Source organism: Puntigrus tetrazona, chromosome 24 (assembly GCF_018831695.1).
Source record: "Puntigrus tetrazona isolate hp1 chromosome 24, ASM1883169v1, whole genome shotgun sequence".
In the NCBI taxonomy this organism is placed as follows: domain Eukaryota; kingdom Metazoa; phylum Chordata; class Actinopteri; order Cypriniformes; family Cyprinidae; genus Puntigrus; species Puntigrus tetrazona.
Genome location: NC_056722.1, coordinates 3,079,742 through 3,102,392, shown reverse-complemented (window position 1 = coordinate 3,102,392; position 22,651 = coordinate 3,079,742). Strand labels below are relative to the sequence as shown.

General features: G+C 35.6%; 3 protein-coding genes across 3 annotated transcripts in view; 1 reads left to right on the top strand and 2 right to left on the bottom strand.

The window, feature by feature from the left end:
• LOC122329762 overlaps positions 1-1,554 on the bottom strand; it is a 6,288-nt gene extending 4,734 nt beyond the window's left edge. The window contains exon 1 of the mRNA XM_043226319.1: positions 1,534-1,554. The gene's annotated coding sequence lies outside the window, so the exon portion shown is untranslated. The remainder of the gene's footprint in view (positions 1-1,533) is intronic.
• On the top strand, positions 1,264-5,679 carry LOC122329758 (dynein axonemal assembly factor 3-like). Its single transcript, XM_043226315.1, has 12 exons — positions 1,264-1,314; positions 1,545-1,627; positions 1,757-1,869; positions 1,978-2,071; positions 2,243-2,403; positions 2,497-2,673; positions 3,017-3,139; positions 3,214-3,336; positions 3,483-3,684; positions 3,779-3,893; positions 3,971-4,045; positions 4,435-5,679. Exons 2-12 carry the CDS (start codon positions 1,546-1,548, stop codon positions 4,571-4,573), a joined length of 1,404 nt encoding a protein of 467 aa, XP_043082250.1. The 5' UTR covers positions 1,264-1,314; position 1,545; the 3' UTR covers positions 4,574-5,679.
• LOC122329742 (carnitine O-palmitoyltransferase 1, liver isoform) lies at positions 4,621-21,728 on the bottom strand. The gene is made up of 19 exons (XM_043226290.1): positions 21,517-21,728; positions 19,448-19,590; positions 18,031-18,170; positions 16,756-16,927; positions 16,460-16,561; positions 16,237-16,374; positions 15,220-15,297; positions 15,030-15,137; positions 14,384-14,471; positions 13,465-13,660; positions 12,710-12,898; positions 12,465-12,570; positions 11,410-11,526; positions 11,143-11,307; positions 9,516-9,644; positions 9,264-9,419; positions 8,913-9,026; positions 8,727-8,819; positions 4,621-7,948 (listed from the first exon to the last, which is right to left on the bottom strand). The coding sequence occupies exons 2-19, from the start codon at positions 19,586-19,588 to the stop codon at positions 7,820-7,822; spliced, it is 2,361 nt and encodes a 786-aa protein (XP_043082225.1). The 5' UTR covers positions 19,589-19,590; positions 21,517-21,728; the 3' UTR covers positions 4,621-7,819.
• Between the last annotated feature and the right edge of the window lie 923 nt (positions 21,729-22,651).

The following is a 22,651-nucleotide window of genomic DNA, read 5'->3' as shown; positions in this document are numbered from 1 at the left end:
TTGGACTAAATAAATTGGCTTACCTTCCTTGTGTCAGTCACAAAGGTTTTCCCTGCTTCGTTAACTGGTCTGGTGAGATTTCTTAAACTAGTTTCTGTTACAACTGAAATAATATTTTATTTCCTGAATGCTGAGGGCCGTGACGAGAGTTTTTCAGAGATAGGTTCTCTAAAAAGGGGCAGTATGAGATTGGACACATTGGATACATACTATTGTTTATTTTTGATTTAAAAAAAAATCACTTATCAAAATTGTATTTATTTGATCATTTTTTTAAAATATACTTTATTAATTTAACAAATGTTATCCAATGCTGATTTATTAGTAATGTTGGAAACCTGATACTTTTTGCAGGATACTTTGACAAATAAAAAGTTAAACAGGAACAGCATTTATTTAAAATATATCTTTTGTAACAATATGCAATAATGTTCAAAAGCTTGAGATCATTTTTTTAAGTCATTTGTTTTCATTCAGCAAGCATTTGTTAAATTGATAAAACAGTTAAAGGTTGATATTGTTAGAAAACCTCACTATTTTGAATAAATACTGTTTATAACAAAAAAAAAAAAATAAAAAAAAAAAAAAATAATAATCAAACCCCCAAAATTATCACAGGTTCCAATAAATAAATAAATAAATAGATAAAATATAAATAAAAAAATTAAGCAACACAAGTGTTTCCAACTTGATTAATAAATCAGCATATTAGAATGATCTATGAATAATGGAGTAATGCTGAATATTCAGCTTTGGATAACAAAGAAATTATATTTTATTAAAATAGTAAAAAAACCATTATTTTCAAACTGTAGTAATATTTCATATTAGAATACATATTTTATTCTGTATTTTTGATCAAATAAATGCAGGTTCGATGAGCATAAGATACTTTCATAAAGCTGCATCACTATCAAAATGATAGTAATATGAAAAGTAATATGAAAGTAATAAAGTCTACTTAGTTCACTATGCATAAAATGCATAATACTAAAATATGCATAAAAGCGTGCCTTGAGATTTAGAACGGATCTTATTTTTTTACCGCATCTAAAGTCTCGTTTCTCTCAGAAACTTAGTTGAGCAGTATTTTTCATAAATTATTTTTCATAATAATAGTAAAAATATCAAGTTAATTTTTATTAATTTTTTTATTTTATTTATTAAGTTTATTTAGTAACAAAGTGTAAAATCTGAAACATCGTATCTCTCGACTCACGCGCAGGACTTTTATTCTAGGTGTCGCGCGAGTACGTTGCTAAGCAACCGCCTTCCAAACTTTACTCTGTGTTTATGAGGCTCGAGGAGCGAGAGGTGAGTTTCAAAGATTATTGTTTTCACGTTGCAACATATCCGTTACCTACACGGCTACACACTTGTGCTCATACATACTTTGCAAACGTAAAATAGTTTTTTAATAGCATCTATACCAATAAAGTGCAGTCAGCCGCTAGCTGACTGAAGTCAAGAACGGTCCGCTGAAACCGGAAACGAGGAGTGCCATATTATTCAATCTAATTTACCATTTCTAACCGTTTCTGAAGAATGAGCGCCGGTCAGACGGTCGAGGGAGCGGGGTGTGTGACCTGGTGGGGATTCGGACCAGCAAGAGACCTCCTGAGCTCAGGTAAAACCACCAGACTAGGCGCTAATAAACAGAAGATACCACAAATCGTAGCCTGATCACAGTGGACATCGAACAAAGTGCGCATGTATTTGCTTTGCGTTTTAATTGAACGTGATTGTGAACTCACAGACCCAGGCAGAGAAAGGCTGCACGGAGAGCTGGATGTTCTGCTGGTGGGCAGTGCAGATCCCAGACACATCCTGAAGACCATCACTGGACTGAGAAACACAGACGCGCTACATGTGAGGCGTCCGTCTACATAACAGCATGTGAATGGAGTTTGTTCACCTCAGGGGGGTCTAAACTCAGCCATATCCTCTTAATAATGGGATGGGTGTGATTTGTTGCAGGTTTGGGTGATTGAGAACAGCATGGAGGTGGTCGCCAGACAGCTGTTACTGCTTTATTTATCACTCCTGACCCCTGTGAACATGAGTCTACACAGTATGGACTTCATATATAACGTCGCTTCTTCTATTTAAACACACAGAGGGAAATATAGAAAATATTTTTTAAAAAATGGTTTTTGTGTACAGAATAGTCACATATTGCAGTCATGTTTGCATGCTCGGGTGACATCGATTTGGGTTTTATTCATGTCGTATTTTTTCCCAGAGAAGACAGAGGTGTTTCTGGAGGTGTTTGGAAACTCTGAGATCCGCAAAGAGACGGACGAGATGTTAAAACACGCTGCGGCTCAGCTCTCTCTGTCCATCGGGAACGCCCTGTCCTCTGACTCCCACAGCCATCCATGCCTAGATACGAGTCTTCTGAAGGTCCAGCACGCATTAATCTGATGTGTTCGCGTGCATACGGCGCGTCACAATCGAACTCGGCTCAGCGGTGTCCGCTTCTGTGTTTTATCCTAGTTTAAGGAGAGAGACGAGTTGGTGCGGATCTTTAAGCTGTGGGAACGGCCGCCGTCGGGGCCGGCGAGTGCACGTAAGGCCTGGGACGTCCGAGTTCGGGGGCACCTGGGGACTCGCTACGATTCACGGCTGGGCTGTTTCGACTGGGATCTCACTATGAAGCTGCACCAGAGCGGAGTATGTACCACATCTTATACAACATCACTCCTGACGGCCAATCAGGGGGCTTTTCATCATTACTAAGAGTTAAATGGAACTAATGACCACAGTTTGAAAACCATGCTTTTGGGATATACATACACACACACACACACACACACACACACATATATATATATATATATTAAAACTCACTTAACTGTTACACAGACATCGGACAGAAACTATTTTAGGATGTATTTTCTAACAAGTGTGAGTTTTTAGGTGATTTTTGAACGAAATTACAGATTATGATGCATAGCAAAGAATTTAATTCGGTGTTATTTTAGTACGATCGATTTTTCTGTGTTTTTTCACCCAGTGTGGCGTCATTAGCAAACATCAGTATGTGAAATGGAGGGAAAGCGGAGTGGCGTTTGAGATGAGGGAGGGGCTCTACCAAACAGCCAATCAGAGTCTGCTCTCCACGCGAGTGTTCAAGCGCGTGAGTATATAGACAGTCTGTTATAATATTTATGCCGCCCATGATGCTCTTTTATTTAGCTCTGTTTGTACCAGAGAGGAGATCGGGTTGCTGTTAGAGGATATTGGGGCGACATCGTCTCCAGTCCTTACCTATCCTTCGGTGTGGAGACGGAGAACAAAGACCTGCTGAAGAAACAGAACAATCAACATATGAAGGTAAAAGAAACTATTTAGTAACCACCACATTCAAACCGAAACCGTAATCATTATATTCAAGTCCTCATTTATAACTCAGAAATAGCTCGTAATTCTTATATTGCATTGCAGTGATATTAACACAATGACTTACCTTTCTCTCTCAGACAGCTCAGGATATCTCACAAGTGAACCTCCAGGAGTTGTTTGAATGTCTTGTCACTAGAGGGAGCTCTTTACTGAACAAAGATGAACCGAACCCATCAAGCTCTTGTCAATCTGAAGAGAGTCTCGTAACAGAAGAGAAGATACTGAATGATCCTGCTTCTCAAACTCGCACCGAACCTGAGCAACAGACACGAGAGCTTGGTAATGCCTTCTTACGTCACATAAAGTACCTCGCGACAAACTGCACCGCGTAGTTCAGCCACAAACACTGCTTTCCATTTCTGCGTTTTTGCAGATTTGCTCGATGTGAGTGGCGTGAAAGTGTCGTTTCTGTCTCCGGACTCGCTCGGCAAGCTTCCTCTCAAAAACAAATATAAAAACATGTTTAATACGGTCTTCTGTTCAGCAAGGTGAGGCCTGTTCATGTGCATCTTGCAAAAACGTCGGCATAGATACAGAATAAAACGGTCTTTCTGTGTTTTCTCAGCATGGTTCATCAGCTGGATTCTTCTCTGAGAGAGATCACGGCGCCGGACGCTGCTCTGGTAATAGAGTTAGCGAAGTGAGTCTAACACACACACACACACACTTTCCATGTTTTATGGGGACTCTCCATAGTCATAATAGTTTTTATACTGTACAGACTGTATGTGTTACTGCCCTACACCTAAACCCACCCCTTACAGGAAACTACTGCCATTAGATTAAAAAAAAAAAAAAAAAAATTAAATCCTGTATGTTTCATAAGCTTGTTTCCTCATGGGGACATAAAAAAATATCCCCACAAAATCAAAATTGACTGGTATTTCCATCCTTGTGGGCACATTTGGTAACATGTTAAATACTAGGCACACACACCTAAAACTTACAAGCTGTATAGAAAAATGTTGGCCCAAATATAAAGTAAAAGTCCATTGAATGCTCATGATTTGTTGTGTTTTTCTTCTTTAGACACCTCTTGGATCTTTCAAAAGAGCAAGTGTCAGGTTTTGCTGACAGAGTGAAGGAGATCGCTGGAGATTCGGGATTCGTCCCGGCGCTCGACCAGAGCACTGACGTTTACGCAGTATTCGCACGGAAAAACGACTGAAGGACTCGACAGACACCAAGCTCGTTATAAATCAAAACCACAAACCCTTAAGTGCTTGAACAATTTTAATTAAAAAAAAAAGTGACCTGTCGTCTCTTCCTTTTCATTCACATACAAAATGTCAAGGAATGACAGATTGCCAGAGTAAGAGAGAGAGAGTGTAAAGCTCTGCGTTTGTACAGATAGTCTGGAATCACAGAAAATCAGAGAAAGAGTCAGGCAGATACAGTATACAGTACTGGCCCGGGAGAAAAGAGATCGATCGCTGGATGATTCAACATTCATCAGACAGATGAGGTAAAACACTTCCGCTCCAGACTAATACCAGCACTACACAAACTCTTGCATTGCTACTGTTTTCAAGTTAATCATTAGAATAGTGACAATAATAATATAACAACAACAATAATAATAATAAAATTCTTCATTAAGGTTTAAACTCAAGTGAAAGGTACAGCGTAAGCAGTGTTAGGCAATACAGGAAAAAAAGACAAGACCTTTTTGAAGGATATATATCAATATTTCCACAACGACCATACCTAGTTGTGCCAACGAGACCTCGTGCACTTGAAAGGCAACTTTATATTGTTTAAAATACCAAATATGAGGGCGTAACAAGTGATAATAAAGAGTAGAGCTGCCAACGGATTGCAAAGGCAAAAACTGAAAAACTACGAGGAAGTATGGAAGCCCTTGCTCTCAGTCCAGCCAAGTGAAGCAAAGGGCCTTCAAGCAAAAAACACATCCTACCGAATACCACGTTAATGCAGACTATAGTGATTGTACATGTGTGATGTTGTTGAGCGTATATTATTCATTTAGCTGTAAAAAGCAGTCTTCATGTCTTTCACAAATGTAATGGCGAACGTTCCAATGCAACAATTGCGTTCGATCGTATAGTGGTTATAGTAGTACAGTTATAGAAATAGGTCTCGCTTCTCTTGCATTATTTGAATTATTCTGTCGGTAATTTTAAGGAATAGCTCACCCAAAAATAAAAATGAGGTAAAAACAAAAAAAAGGTATTCGCTCTCAGGCCAACAAAGATGTAGGAGGAGTTTGTTTCTTCGTCAGATTTGGAGAAATTTATCGTTATATGTCACCAATGGGTCCTCTGCAGTGAATGCAGCTGATAAAACAGTAATCCATCAATTAATGCTTTGTAAAAGCGTAAAGTTGCATGTTTGCAAAAAAACAAATCCATTAAGTCATTTTAACTTTAGGCCAAAATAGTCTATAATCCATAACAACATATTTATTTAGAAGGTTTTTTTCTTGCAAACTGAATTTTGATCGGTGCATATTTGTCTCCTGATGTCGATGTGGCTACTTTTGTAACTGGAAAAAGCAATTACGGACTCGAATTTTAGCTTGAAGCTATATATTTATATAGACGGTTTCATTCAAGTTACCTGACCCTACGTTAACTTCCGGTTAGTGCCGCCGGCTACAGACGCAGCTAATGAGGAGTAACAAAATCGGTGCTTATTTTGCTGTGGGATGTGTTTGAGATACACTTATCTATTTGTGGCGACCTGCCACGATATATCAAAACTGACCAATTTTTCAAAAGGCTTCTTGTATAAACATGAGCGCGTATAAAAATCAATGGGTGTTTTTAATATCACTGTATTCCTGAAGGAACACTGTCTTTAGAAAATGATATTTTGTGTAAGCTCAGAGCTGCTTTGTCTACAGCCGAGGGGAACATCTATTTCTCGTGTTTAAAGCACGACGAGAACGAAGCAGCTTTCTTAATAAATCCGTATTAAACATATTTCGCTCGTAATCCAAAAATTAATCTACTCTAGGAGGACTTAGCTGTTGTTATCGAGTTGACCAGAAGTTAAGCATGCACACTGAGTGATGTTTGTTTATACTGTAGAAAACATCTACATAAAATAACATCATTCATCAGTTCGTTACAAACGTATAATTTTCACGGTCTTGAAGTCGTTACTCATTCTGACGGCACCTATTCACTGGAGAGGAAGTCAAACAACGCTACATTTCTCCAAATCTGATGAAGAAACAAACATCTTGAATAGTTGTTTTGCTTTAAAAATCACACTACTTTTTTTTCTTCCAAAAGTAGAAGTTTAGTACAAATGGTTCAGTATTATTATTAAATCCATAATAATCACGACCGCATTTAGCTTTGAAAACATCCTAAATGTAATTTAGTTCGTTAGAAGGTTAACCATGTCATTTAATTCCAAAAAAACACCGTTTAGAATTAAAATCATATCAGATTTTGTACTATACACTTATCTTTGTTAAGAGGACGCCTCTTTGGGTACAAGTAAACAGGAACTGTATGCAATTAACTGACCATGATTTATTTTCTAAGGTAACACCTGAGATTATAACAGAAATGTGTTGTGGCTTCATTTTTTCTCTTCTCTGCACTGCTCTCTTTTGACCTAGCAGACCGTATTCTACCTTGCTAAATACATTGTGAATACTTTAAAGTTATTTTGTCTTAACTTTACCTAAAAAAAAAAAGAAACAAAGAAAAAGACGGTACGCTTAAATAAAAAGAAGACAGTTAAAATGAATAGACTTAACGGTGAGATCAACGGATCGATGTATCTGGACAATCACATTAAAAGTGCAGTCACGTGTAATGTTCTGAGTCATTAGTCACTGAAATCTTAAACATACTTCTGCTCTGGGATTCAAGTAAAATGACACTTGATTTTAGTCCGAGGTCAAGTTATTCTTACAAGACGGGGATGTGGTTTCTGGTACTGTACGAGCAGTGAAGTGCCTTCATCAGAAGGTACAGAGGTGATGCATTACTGAGATCCTCGCTCAAGCTTCTTTTTAACGAACCTACAACTATTTAGCTAGCTGATCAGATCATTAACCATTAGACTACCATCACCCTGTTGGCGATGCATGTTAATAATTCAGGTTCTTCGTTATTTTTAAAAATGAGGACCCGATTAAATCTAAACGGACTGGTCCTTTCCGCTATCAAACTACCTCTTGCTTTTAATGCTCTTTTTTACATTTTATTAAACTAATACGTTTTTAGACGAAGCAGCTTCCACCATTTTCACATCCTTACGTTGTTCATGGCTTCATGGCATCGATTTGTACAACAAGCATGAAATGTGTGAATGCATGTCCGTATGCGATGACAAACACGCATCCACACGAACACACAGGCAAACACGCTATTTTCTAGTTCTATGCAACCTCATGTCTTCCTCTGACCGTCATGGGCGTTCTGTTCTACCTCTACAGGTCTTTTTTGCTTTTCTTCGAGTGGTTCTGCTCAGTTTTGGACGGGTCTGGTTTCTCCGGGGACAACAGCTCCAGAAGATCCTCCATAGCCTTCTTGATATCAGCTCCAAACTTGTGAGAATCCTGCCATTTAGAAAGAGCATGAGAAACAAATGGGCATACTTCTCCTAAAACACTGACAAAATGTAATGCTGTCCTAAGACTGGGTGAGGTATTTGGGGACATCTGTAACCAAACAGCCTCGGGTAGCACAAAAAAAAAAAAAAAAATACTATGGAAGCCAGTGGCTACAAGCAATTCTTTGGTTACCAACATCCTCCATTAAAAAATTAAACAGAAAAACAAGGGTGAGCAAATGAAAATTTGTCATAACAGAATAACACTTGTCCTAAACAGTGTAATTTTAGTATTATTTTTATCCTATTATAGTTTTTATTAACATTTTGGAGCATTTTCTTCCATTTATATTTTTAGCTTTTAACATTATTATAATATTAATTCTAATATATATATATATATATATATATATATATATATATATATATATATATATATATATATATATATATATATATATATAATATAATATAATATAATATATATATATATATATATATTTTTTTTTTTTTTTTTTTTATATCAGGTTTAATATTTAGTAAATTTGTTATATATCAGTTACCTGCCAAGGAAATAGCTCTTGTTGTAATTTAAGCTTAAGTTTAAAGTTCATTATGTAGCATTTATATATATATTTTTTCCAATTAAATAAAGTTTAGTTTGTGCTTATCCTAACTAGCTTAACAAAAAGCCATTTTATAAATTAGTTTGTCAGTCTCAATTTTTTAATTCCATATGGTTTCAGAAAAATGGTAATGAAAAAAGCGCATGCTAGTGTACTAACGGTCTGAGGACAAGAGTGTTTGCAGGAAATGTGCAGGTTGATCATGTTTTCTCCGATGATGATATAAGACACGCCATAACCATCATCTGCAACCTGTCGAGAGCACACAAATGAAAATAAATTAAATGTGCGCACACACACAAAAAAATGAAAATAATTTTATGCATTTGCATGAATATTTCTGACCGGGCCGAATCCTCCACCACAGGTGGTGTACTCCGGGTGGTTAACGAAATCAAACAGCTCCACCTGCTGAAGAGGAGTCTGACTGGTGGACAGACGCCACGTTTCTGAGAGCACCTAAAGGAAACGCGTACCTTTTTATTGTACAAGTATAAATGATTATTGCATAAATATTTTAAGTATTATTTCAGTAACAAGAACTAATTGCTTTGGTCAAGAGAACTGCCACGAATGCATTGAATGCAAATTGAATGAGAACGTTTTCTTTTATGCAACAGTTTCTTATTACAAAGGGCATTTGCAAGGAAGCAAAAAATATATAGTAACTGCGTGGCCCTTCCCAGAGTTCCACACCTCTTTAAGGAACGGTGACTCCTCTCCCAGGTATTTGGACACGATGTAGAGGCAGAACAGGTGTCTGTCTATTCCTCCTCCCGTCATCGCCATCCTGTACAGATTCTGGTGTTTCTCAGATGCCGTGCGGAAGAGACGCCGACACACTTCCTTACTCTACAGTCGCACAGAGAGTGAGAGAGAGCGTTAAATAAGCACGTGTTTGAATGCGTGCTGAAGTGTGCTTCGTCGGTATAATAGTGGATCGGTCACCTCTCCGCCCTCCAGGGCTCTGACAAAGGCACAGCTCTCGCTGGTGCAGGAGCGCACCGTCTCAGTCCGGCCCTCGCGGAATAAACGAGTCATAGACGCTTCGTAAGTCAGAGAGAACGTGCCTCGATTCTGGAGAAGGAACAAAATGAAACATTTTTACTGTACTAACAATTCTTCAGCCAAACTTATATTTGAATACAATATAACTAGATAAAAAAGGGCCTTTTGTGTGGCTACAAGGTCATTGCTACGGTGGGGTTGGATAGTTGTTAAGAGTGTTGCTAAGCAATTGCTAGCATATTTTTGGTTGATAACCTGTCTTAACAAACTGGTAACATGTTTAGCATGCTTCTAACACGATTAGCATGTTTCTAGCAATTTTTTTTCTTTTTTTTAGGGCAAGTTTGATAAGCTTCTAACTCGGGATGCACCGAACAACTGAAATATACAGAATGACCAAATAAATTGTACCGAACAACGACTTAATGCGATTAAATAGCAACCCGGGTAAAGTGAGAGGAGCACAGCAAACATGCAGACAGCGTGCAAACATATAAAACTGTCAACAAGATTTATTACAAGCACCGACGTGAAATGACCTTTAACCAGCGTTCAAAAACCAAAGTGCGAGGGAAATTTTGTGCTGAAACAGCATTACTTGACAGTCGCTCAGTAACATTTTTATGATTTTTATAAAGGCATGTGCCAATGCAACATGCGTGACAAATATCTTCCCAATTTTGTAATGAAAATCATTTATAAATCTGTAACTGTCAACAAAAAGAAGCACTGAGGTCTTCCTGCAGGTTTCCAGCAAAATAAAAGCTGAGAAACCCCCAAAACTCCACCATTATTCTAAATGTTAGTGTGATTATTTTTTACTGTTGTTCGGTAAAATAAACTAAAAGACTATACATTTATGACATTCACACATTAAAATTGATTATATAAAAAAATTGGGATCTGTAATATTTTCTAACGTTTTAAACGTCTTTTTAATGCAAGGCTGCATTTATTTGTACAGTAAAAATACACGCCTGATCCAATAAGGGGTCTCAAATGGGCAAAAAATATATAATTTGACTAACTTTTAAATTGTGTTTGTTTGTACAACGTATGCTGGAATGTCTAAAAAAAATAAAAAGTCAGACAAAACAGTAAAACGCACATTTTGGCTATTTAATTTATGAAAATGGTGAACAAAAATAAAGAAACAGGGAAAACACTGTTCGGTATTCTGCATAATTTTTAATTTTGATTGATTTTTGTTTATTTCTATGTATTCCTACTTCTAAGCTTGCCAGTACCTTTCTAACTTTTTCTAACTTTCTAAGTTTAGTAAGCTTCCAACATGTTTTAACACATTGTTGCTATAATTTTTAACATGCTTCTAACACATTAAATTTGTATGTTTTTTATAAATTATATACATACAATTTTAATAATAAATGATGTATGCGTAAGTAAGTGTCAAGACCACTACCTTTTAAAAAAATTGAAAAACAGAACATATTTTTGAAGCATTAGTGGAAGATATTCATATTAATGTTCTATTAGTGTGAAGTTAAGGAGAACTGACTTCAGTTCACTACAAGTGGTTTTGTGTGTTAAGTTTATTCAATCTTACCCTAAAATAGGCCAACTGTAGCGCGATCTGAATGAAGGCATCCGGGCTGATTTTACACTTTTTGATGGCACCTTTTCCAAACTCTTGTATCGGCAGCACATGGAAGTCAACGTCATCGGCTATAGCCTGAGCTACGGCGAGAGAGCGCTCGATACGCTCCTGACACTAAATACACACAGAGGAAGATGAATTATTCAGCGTGTCCGTTAGAGGTCACTGTATATAGGTTGTCTGTAAACATGAGAAGGCGTGACGGCGTGTTTGTACCTCGGCAGGTATGTCCCAGGTTAGTCTAGTAGGTGGAGGCAGGGAGGAGGCCACGTCTCCTTTACAGTGACCTTCTTCATTATAACCCAACTGGAAACTATCGGTTGTCATCACATACTGAGAGAGGAAGAGAGAACGTATCACACCGACAACGAGATTTAATAACAATGCAAGTCAGCAAAAGACTAATGAAACCTCGGCAACACTTTATTTTTATGATTGCAGTAATTAGTTGCTTATTAGCATGCATATTACTAGAATATTAGCCATTTACGAGTGCTAATTAAGCCCATGTTAAGGTCTTATTCTACATCCCTAATCCTAAGCAATACCTAAACTTGACGACTTACAATTAATAAGCAGCAAATTAAGAATTTATTGAGGGAAAGGTCTTGGTTAATAGTTAACAAGTGTTACCTATTCTAAAGCGTTACCGGAAAACAAAGGGTTAATCTAACCAAACAGATTGTAGTGGTAATATTATTAACTAAAGCTATTAAAATATTTAATGCAACTTTAACACCTTAAAAATGAAAACAAATGAAATAAAAGAAAAACTAAAGAGAATGACAAAAAAAGAAAAAAAAAAAAAGGAAAAGATAAAAGCACATAATATTATTTAAACTAAGATGAAAGAAATGAAAAAATATTCAAACTACAATATTTCATATTATAGTTTTTTTTTTATTTTTACTTTAAGATTACTGTCCCCCGAAACTCAAGTAAAATGTTTAAAATCATGAACACGTCTATGATGTGGTTAAATGTAATCTTTAACAAAATTTAGTTTGTAAAGCGATAAATGTATTGTATTTTTTTGCTGTTTTATTTTAGCCCACATAGAACAGAATTTTAATCAGCCATAACATTAACAAAATATCTATCTGATTAATGTTGTCACTGTATCTCTGTTATGTACAAAACTAAATATTTCAAACTAGATTACGATGTCTTATGCTTAAGACAAGAAAAAGTCCTTTAAGCGACGTGCATCATTATTCATCATATCTAATATTATACTTATTCATTTCTTTTTCTCCGATTCTGTCTCTCACCTCCCACACGTGAGCCATTATAGGAGCGTCTGCCCAGGAGTGTTCAGCGTTGAGGCCGTTCTTGCCATTCTTATACACCACCACAGTGAACGACTTATCAAACCACCTGAAACACAAACACTTTGCAAATCACCGGCCAGAGCAAAAACAGAGACTATCACGACTGACTATTGATTCCATTTACAATTAAGTAACGATATTTGAAACATAACCGAAGGATGAATTTGGTTGGACAAACGTCTCACCTGTCGTAGCATTTGCCATGCAGGAGGGACTTGGCATAGCGATCTAAATTGCCGGCAGGATCATCTCCCCTCATGCCTTGCTCGTCGTCGTCCAGGGCAACGAAGAACGCCGCCTTTTCAATGCAGTCCAGAGACCTCTTATTCAGTCCTGAGCTGAAGAACTCTTTCCTGGCCTGAGCCCAAGGAATTCTGGGAAATGAAGTTCAAAACATCTGAGCATTCGTGCTAAAAATAAAAAAATATATAAATAATAATAATAAATAAATAAATAAATAAATAAATATATATATATATATATATATATATATATATATATATATATATATATATATATATATAATTTATATATATATAAATAAATAAAAATTATCTAGGGAAGGTTTAAATTTAGATTCATAATATACAGATTTTGGATTTATTATGTAGGATTCTTAATATAAATGTATGTAAAATACAAAAACTTACAGTTTAAATTGATGTACTAAAATAGCATAAAATAAATGAATAAACTAGATAACTAAACTAGAGAATAGTCTCTTAATATACATGCACAAACTATAATCATAACCTGTGAATATTAATACTAGGGTTAAAGGTTTGTTTAAATTAGTAACAACAAATATGATCAATAACAACAGAGATGCTGCTTAGCTGATAAATAAACCGAATGTAAATGTAAAATTAAAATTCAAACTTGATTTCTTCACATACAGAATACATGCATGTTGGTTTTGTCTCAAATGAACAGGGAGTACCTGTCTCCCGCCGTCAGGGCCCCGAGTTTGGCCTCTCCGGGGACAGGAGGAGACGGGTCGTCCAGGATACGCTGAATCTGGTGCTCGATCTCTCTGGGAGACAGCATGCGGCCGGCGTGGTACAGCCACAGGCGGAAATAACGGCCTCGGTGGAACACCGCCACATACTCGCTGTCCTGCCAGTGGATCAGGGAATCTGCATGCACACAGAAAACATGTAAATACACGCCAATTCTCACCGTTCACAAGTGATTCTCAGGGAGGAGGACACGTCTGGGTGGGTTGGTGTATCTGGGTCAGTTTATGTGTACTGTATAAACCAGGCCGGTTCAGGGTGTGTGTGTGTGTGTGTGTGTGTTTGTCTGTGTAAGTTTATACAGTAAGACGTGTTTGTACTTGTGACCCTTCTAGAAAACAGACTAAGGTCAACTATCCTTGTATCCTAGAAGATATGAGGAAATGTGCTGGAGGAAAGACTTATTAGATTATTAAAGAGAAGAAAAAAAACTAAACTGTAAATTTTATATATATATATATATATATATATATTATTTTTTTTATTATTTTTTTAATTAATTAATTAATTTATTTATTTATCTCTCACACACACACAGTGTATTCATTACATGTTTCAGTGACGAAAAAATATATTTTTTTACATTTTCTATTAATCAATGAATTCATAAAAAATATGTATCATTGTTTAGACAAATATACATTATATATTAACATATTTATATAGAACATATTCAAGTATTCAGGTAACTTTTTTTTTAAACAATTTAACATTCAAATATTTAAAACTGTAATAAAATTTCTAAATACTACCATTTTACTGTAATTTTCTAAAACAAGCAAATGCAGTCTGGGGGTATATAAAAGAATTCTTTTAAAACCATAAATAAAAAAGTAGCCATACCAGTCTCTTCTCCTGGAATGCGTGTGGTGTTGAAGATCCTCTCACACTGAGCGGCACACAAAGGAACATTTAATACTGGCACACGACTCTAAAGAGACAGAGATGTCACCGTTAGTTAAGGTAGCCTAAATCAAAATGTAGCTGTCATAACTATTTACCACCTTCCTTCACCCACAATTAAAAGGTACAGTACACCCAAAAATATGATAGAAAAAAAGTTTGGACTACTTCTTTAAGAATGCCGTTATTGCTACTGTAACTTTGTAAATGACCTGTTATGAATATCTAAACTGCACGACAGTTTAAAAGCAAAATCATCAAATTGCTGATATAATGATATATAAATATACATAAATATGCAATTCTGCCTAATATGTAAACTGGACTCGAATTTAGTTGGCTTGAAGAATCAAACTCAACTCATATATAAATAGATTTTTTTTTTCTCCTTATGTTCTATTTAACGCAAGCATGCAAACAGTCCTGTGGGTCTTCTCTATTCACACAATCTGCATCAACCATCCATAACTTAAAGTTCAATGCACAGCTAAAAACAGCCCTGTGATCAATCTCTGCCGTGTCTCGGGGCGATGAGAGTTCCACCCCTCGCCCAATAGCATCTGTCAGCTCTGTAATGCGGACTCACAGGTTTGATTTCCTCTCTGTTGAGTTTCCTGCGGTACAAGAGGCAGGCATGCAGCGTGTTTCCTGCTCTGGCGGCTTGAATCGGGGTAGGAGTCACGTAGAGGAAGTCCTGAAGATGAAAGAGAAAGACTAAAGAGGCCGAATGTAAAAATCGCACTTTAGAACTTCCTGCTCGTTTCTGCGAGCCGTACCATTCCATAATAGTTGCTATTGACCATGATTGGGCCACGCCCCCTCAGGTAGACATACTCCTCCCACCAATCGCTGACCTTAAAGATGCAGACAAAAAAAGAAAGTTAGGAAATCTTTGTACAATCCTACAATTCAATCCCACTTGCAAATTATGATCAAAATTAAATTTAAAATCACCCTATTTGCCATCTTATTAAATTGATAGTAAATGTAATATTCATTTTAATATTAAATTAAAATTACTATTCAATCATAATGTTGAATCCGTATTAAATGAAGTGTTAAATTCATCGACTTATTAGCACACTATAATTTTCATTTTATTAACTTAATATTCAATAAATATTTTATTTAGAACACTATTTAATCTGAATATGATGTAAATGTAATCCATCTTCTCCTCACATCACATTTAATTTGGCATGTGACACCACATTAAAACCTAATATTTAAAGATTAAATGTCTTGTTTCTGCTAATTAACATCATTTTTTCTAGATTAAATATAAATGTTTTTTGTAATTAATTGTAATTAAAATAATTTTTCGACTGACGTCACAATTCTTATATATATATATATATATATATATATATATATATATATATATATATATATATATATATATATATATATATATATATATATATTAAATCTTTAATTCTTTATACTTGTAACCTCTCTCCTCAAATTACCTTCATTTTAGTAGCGATGTTCACTTTTGTTACAAATCAGTCAATGTTGGATAAAATCAAATTCCTTCTTTAATTTCATGTTAAAATAAACAAATAAACAATGCTTATGCTTACACTGAGCACCTTTTTGCACTTTATAAGAATAAAGAAGCTTGCTAGAATCTCAGCATGTATTCCTCTTATTTGGATACATGCATTTTTTGTGGAATGTATTATCGACTTGAAATCATTCAACGTGATTCAACGTCAGATTAACGCAGCATTTTTCATCTTGCATGAGACGACTGACAGGTGCTGCGTGTTCGGTTTGCTGGTTGCTCTCACATAGTTGGACGCCCACATGGCTTTCAGTTTGAGGTACCACTGCAGACGGTTTCCCAGACTGCTCTCAAACTCCTTGGCCAGAGTCGTCATCCTCTCGTATTCAGAATCGCTCATCAACGGACGCGCAGACTCCAAGTACTGCAAGTATGAGAGAATATCAATAAATGAGGTTTTCCCCCATATAAAGTGGTTTAGTGATGTATTTTGGTGATGATGCACTCACCCTCTTAACCGTGTCCTTCACTGCTGGAACGGGCAGGTTGGGCAGAGATCCTTGGTAACTGTACAATAGAGGCTGTCTGCCTGAGAAGATCCGGACCATGGCCTGAAAACAAGCACAATCGATGTTAATCTATCCAGTTTAATATCCACTGACAATTATGCACAAGTAAATTATTTGTAGGCTGGTTCCAAGCACAACAACGACGACTCCACCAAAAGTACAGACTTCACCTTCCTTTACCGTTACAGGTAGGGTGGCTGTAGGCTAGGTGTGTCTGCAAGTATAACTGTACTAACCGCCCAGATTTTGGTGGTGTTGGACACTTTCCCGTGCTGTTCAAACATCCAGCCGTGATACGACAGTAGCTGCTTCAGACAAAGCCTCATGGTGAAGATCAGCGAAAACCAGAGCAGAGTGCTGAACAAGACGGCAGAAACCACCGTCCGACACTGAATGCTCAGAGAGTCACTACACACAGAGAGACACAATATTACTCTAATTAATGTTTTAGTAGTTGGAAACCTATCAGACCAGACAAATAATGTATTTAAGTGCTGCATAATCACTTTTAGATTATTCCATTTGTTTATTATGTAAAAATCAGATGAGTTTTTTTTTTTAAAGATCATCCTCTAATGACAAAAAAGTGTCCTGTTGTCTTCTTGAAAAGTATGATATTATGTTTTTTTTTTATTATTTTAAAGGAGTAAATAATTTTAAATAGGGGGGAAAATTACAGCTTTGGTGCACAGACTGGAGATACAACTAAAATAAATTTTAATAACCTAATATTTATAAAACAAAAATAAAAAAAAATCTCAAACATGTACATTGCTATTCAAAAGTCTGGGACATTTTTAAAAGAAGGATCTTATGTTCACCAAGGCTGCATTTATTTCACACAAAAAAAAATACGGTAAATGCATTAATATTTTCAAAATATTATTAATATTTAAACTAACAGTTTTTTTATTGTAATACATTCTAAAACGTAATTTATTCCTGTGATCAAAGCTGAATTTTCAGCACCAGATTATCAATGCTGAAAACATTTGCTTTTTGGGAAGTAGAAAGGTTTTTATGTGAAACAGAAATCTTTATAAACGGTCACTTTTCAACAATTGAATGCATCCTTCCTAAATGAAAGTATTTTCAACAAAACATCGCTTCGCTCCAAACTTTTTGAAAGGATCAAAGACTAACTTCCAATTAAAACGAATGGATTACTGTTAATATATTTTACACTTTTAGAAGTTAGAATCACCAATTTATTATTGAAGTCATTGTTAAACACAAAATAGCATTCGTTTTGTAAAATAACTCTTCTGCTTTGGTCTGGAAGCAACTGAATGAAGGTGTGTGAAGGTACGCACCCTTTTTGGGCATGTTCATGAGCTGATGGGTGTGAACGCCATACTTTTACATAAGTTACATAAGACGATAAAAGACAAACGGTTCAATGCATCTTTGAGCCGCTGAAGCGGTTCACACTGCAGTTCATTTGTTTTGCCAGTTTTGTCTTTTAAAGAGAAAGGAATCACATTTCCATGTGGTAACGTGACCTCTATTACCTGACCGGCAGATGTTCCTGGATTTTAGCGATGAGGCCCATGGAAGGGTCAGAGCGAGTGTACATGGTGGCCAAGATCGCGATGACGACAAACAGCCATGAGGACGGGCTGGCGGGATACACACCAGTGATCACGTTGTTCTGCACAAGAGAGAGAATAAATAAACAAGATTTTTAAAAAAATGAGGCAAGACTGCCAGAATAAACAAAACACACACACACTGCAAAATCCACCTGGGGTACAAGTGACAACAAACAATACAAAATCTAAGTGAGCCATTGTGCTTTGGTAATAGACTATATTTCACATTTTAGCATTCAATCGTGTATTTTATTCTAAAACAGATACGTTTTATCTTCTATTAGAAAATGCATAATCGAACATTAAACACTACTGCATGCACAAAAATAAAGATAAAATGGACAGATTTAGTAGGAGACTAAATAAAATCGAAATTAGCGTATTGCTTAAGTAATAAACATTTAACTGCGCATTTTATTGTAAAATAAATATGCTTTTGAAAGCCAAAACAAATTATTGACACGTCTACATAAAACTAAATGGGCAGATTTAGTAGTCAACAAATTATCAAAATGATCTATTTGCTTTTGTAATAAAAGTTTTATTATGCATTTTATTGTTCGTTTGAACAAACGTTTGCTTTCATAATCAAATATAAAAATGCATTATCAAAGTTAAATACACTAATACCAAATGTAATGTAATCTGTAATAAAGATTGTACTTTAATATAAATAAATGCTTGTTTTCATAATCAAGAATAAAAAAAGTAATACACACTATTACATAAACAAAAATATAAAAAATAAACATAAGAGGCAAATTTAGAGGATGACAAAATAAAATAAAAATGATTTTTTTTACTGTTCATTTGTTCATTTCATCCTAAACTAAATAAATGTATATTTTATAATACGGTATACAAATGCGTTGTCAACATTAAATGCATTATTACATAAACATAAATATAAATTTATATTAAAATATTTGAAGAAATAAAAATTATGACATTTGCTTTTGCAATAAAAATTTTATTGCTTGTGCGTTTTATCTAAATGCGCTTTTATAATGAATCAGACGCATCATCAACCTTATATGCACCATTTAATAAAAGTATGAAATTGACTTGTAATAAAGATTTCATTGTGCATTTTATTGTTTATTTGTGCATTTTATTTTAAAAAAAAATGTTTTGTTTATCTAATCGAATGAATTAGATAATTTTAAGAATTTAAGAACTTTAAGAATTAAAATTTAAATAAATTCAAAATGACTAAATATAGTTACGCATCATCATAGTGTAGATATTTTAAACCGAATTCTAGATTTCATCACATAAAAAAGTTAAATGCATTGCAAGTAGCACGTTCCCTTTAAAGCGGTTAAGTTTAGTTTACCTTGAGCCGTGTGACGCGTTTCTTCCAGGAGCGAAGGCCTGACAGATAGACCTGTCTCAGGGCCTGATGGGACAGCTGCAGGTCGATCCCTTCTGGTGTGATAGTGAACTGAAACGCCACGGCCTGATGGGCTTCTGCCATTTCTAAAGAGAGCGCGAGACAAAGACAGAGGCTCATATTTCACTGCAGCAACGGTACAGTACTTTGTGCAGGATGGCAGCCCTCCGACGTCCATCGCTTTATCTCACTTACACTTAGCTGAACGCCATCCAGCATCCGTTATGAATCAACAAGTTGAGTTATGATCCATTAAGGCAAGAGTGCTGATGCAGACAGTTCGGTTAAGGGCTATTTTATAAAAACCGATCAACAGATATGAGAGTCGTTCTCCAGCTTGTGTAAATGAAGGGAAACTTCCTCCAAAACTCTGATTGCGTCTGTCTTTAAACAGCCTCGTCATGCTTGCATTGCTCATTCAAACAGACTAGACACTTAAGACTTAAATAAAATATATAAATAAATTAAATAACTCCCACATCTACATCCAGACGAGTTGTATCTATGGCAACAGTGTTGTTATGGCAACCAGGAGCAAAGGGTTCCCTCATGACTAGCAGTCTGCTCAGCCAAAACACACTTACAGTATTCATCAAGATTCATATAAGATTCATCAAGTATATACACGCACGTGCAGTGATGCACAGGGGTTTGTACAAGAAGCTTTAGATTGTTAAAGAATTATTAAAATAAATTACATACCTATGTATTTGCTCATGCATATGAACAATTGAGATAAGTTAAAGACAAATAGCATTGATGTTGTTAAACCAAACTAAAATAAACTACATAAACATTAAAAAACACAAAAAACTAATCAAAATAAAACAATAAAACATTACACACACACATATATATATATATGTGTGTCTGTGTGTGTGTGTGTGTGTGTGTGTATAAACACGAAACATACAAATGTTGGGATAAAACAACAAGTCATATTTTACAATATTTGGATTTAATAAAAAACATTTTTTTTAATATCATACATTTAATCTCCATACATTGGAGTCATTAACACCAAAACATGGTTTTAGAGTTATATCGTAAGTGACATGCTTTTTCATTAAAGGTTTTTTTTTTTTTTTTTAAATCAGATATTATTTTATAAATATATATTGCAATAAATATAAATTATATATTTTTATTGACAACTGACTCTTAAATCACTATACATTTTACACTTTAGAAAAAAAAAACATTTATGATTATTTATTTATTATTTATGATTATTTAATTTTTTTTTTTTTAAGTTAAGGTATGCAAATACACAATCCCACGTCATCCCGTGGGACCCCGCTTTCTGGCACTAAATTTCACTGCAGGAAACATGCAAATGAGGCACTTCCGCAAACGACCGGAAGGGGGCGCCGCGCAGAGATGAATTGAATGAACTTTAACCTAATTAAAAAAACGACTTAATTTAATTCACATAGGTGGCATTAAATCGACGGAATATGGTCATTTGCGATAACAAAGCCAAGTGATTCTCAAACCATTAAAAAATAAACGAGTAACAGCACGTTAAAATGAAACGAACAGGTGCTAGACTTTAGCCAGGGATTTATCGATTAAACGACAATTTCATCCAATATCATTTCATCCAAAGGCACCGACCTTTTTTTATAAAACGGTGTATTGCATAACAAATGAGTTAATCATTAATCAGCCATATTGATCTAAAAGAAAATACCGGAGGGCGTTACACACACACACAGCTCCAGAAAACACAACACGGTGCCAATATAACGGCAGTTAGGCGCTTGATCGGCGCGCGAGGAGCTTTATAAGATGATAATGACAGCACGCAGTTAACTGGGAGTCCGGGGTCATTAAATAGAGATGGAAACGTAGTTTAAGGATGATCAAGGCCAACGGCGGATGATGCAGATGTATATAAAAAAGCGTAATCGTAATAAACACCCCACACATCTCCATCATCCATCGTCTCCAGGACACTACAGATCATCACGCCTCAGATTAGCATTACAGTGTCAAAGCATCATCCCTACCTGCTGTTTACTGATGTTACTGGTGACGGGAACAAAGTGACGGGCTCCTCTCCTCCCTTTTGCTTTTGAGGAACATAAACATAAAAAAAAAAACACTAGTGAACGCGAAATAACTCCGATGTGGATGCTGAGGGCTCGCCGGATTGGAGCGTAGCTGGAAGCACCTTTGATAGAAACTGCGAAAGAATGTAACAGATACAGCGAAGAGGGCGGGAAACAAGCGGCTCGGAAGTGGGCCGCGATTGGCCAGGGGCTGCTGACGTTCGCGCGGAACGGCTCGACGAGCGAACCGGCCAATGAGCGGATGGGACGCCGCGCAGAGCGTTGGTAGCTTCGCTGCGATTGGACGCCACGGCTGTCAATCAAGGATCACGGCCGAGAGGCGGTTTGGGTGTGGGAAATAAAACGCAAATATTTTGGTGTTACTGTCGAGCGGACGTAAATATTCGCGTGAAACCATTCCTCTACTTCACGTATAACCTCTACTTTCATTATGTGGTCAATTTTGATCACGTGCTACCTTTTTAGCATTCATTTGTATGCTTATTTTAAAAAATACATGTATTTATTTGCTTATTTGGTATTTCTGAAATTCTTTGCATGTTAGTATTTACTACTACTTTATCTACATACATTAAATAAGGATGTCTGAGATGATAAAAAAATAAAAATTTAGTGTAATTAACTGCGCCATGGAAAGTTTGTTTATTTGGAAAATGTGCATGGAAAATAATGTTTCCTGCAATTTTGTAAAGCACTTGTAACATTTTAGAAAACTATTTTGAATTAATAACACCAGAATATGTATAGTGAACTAAACGTCTAAGAAAAAGGTAAAAAACAATACTTGCATCTTAAATTCATGTTTTAGGTCAAGGTCAATGTCAAAGTTGTAGATAAAAATGTAAATGAACAACCTAACCCATAAAACCGAAAAAATCTCGAAATAATAAGATCAATCTTACTAAGATCAACATAACCAATGAAAAAGATATGTTTTCAAATTATAATTGAAATCCAGATAAAGAAGATGATAGCCAAAGAGTTAAAAAAATATTTTAATGTTTTTAAAGTAAACAAAATAATACAGATTGCACACGTAAACTGTAATAAATAGCAAATACATATTTTAATT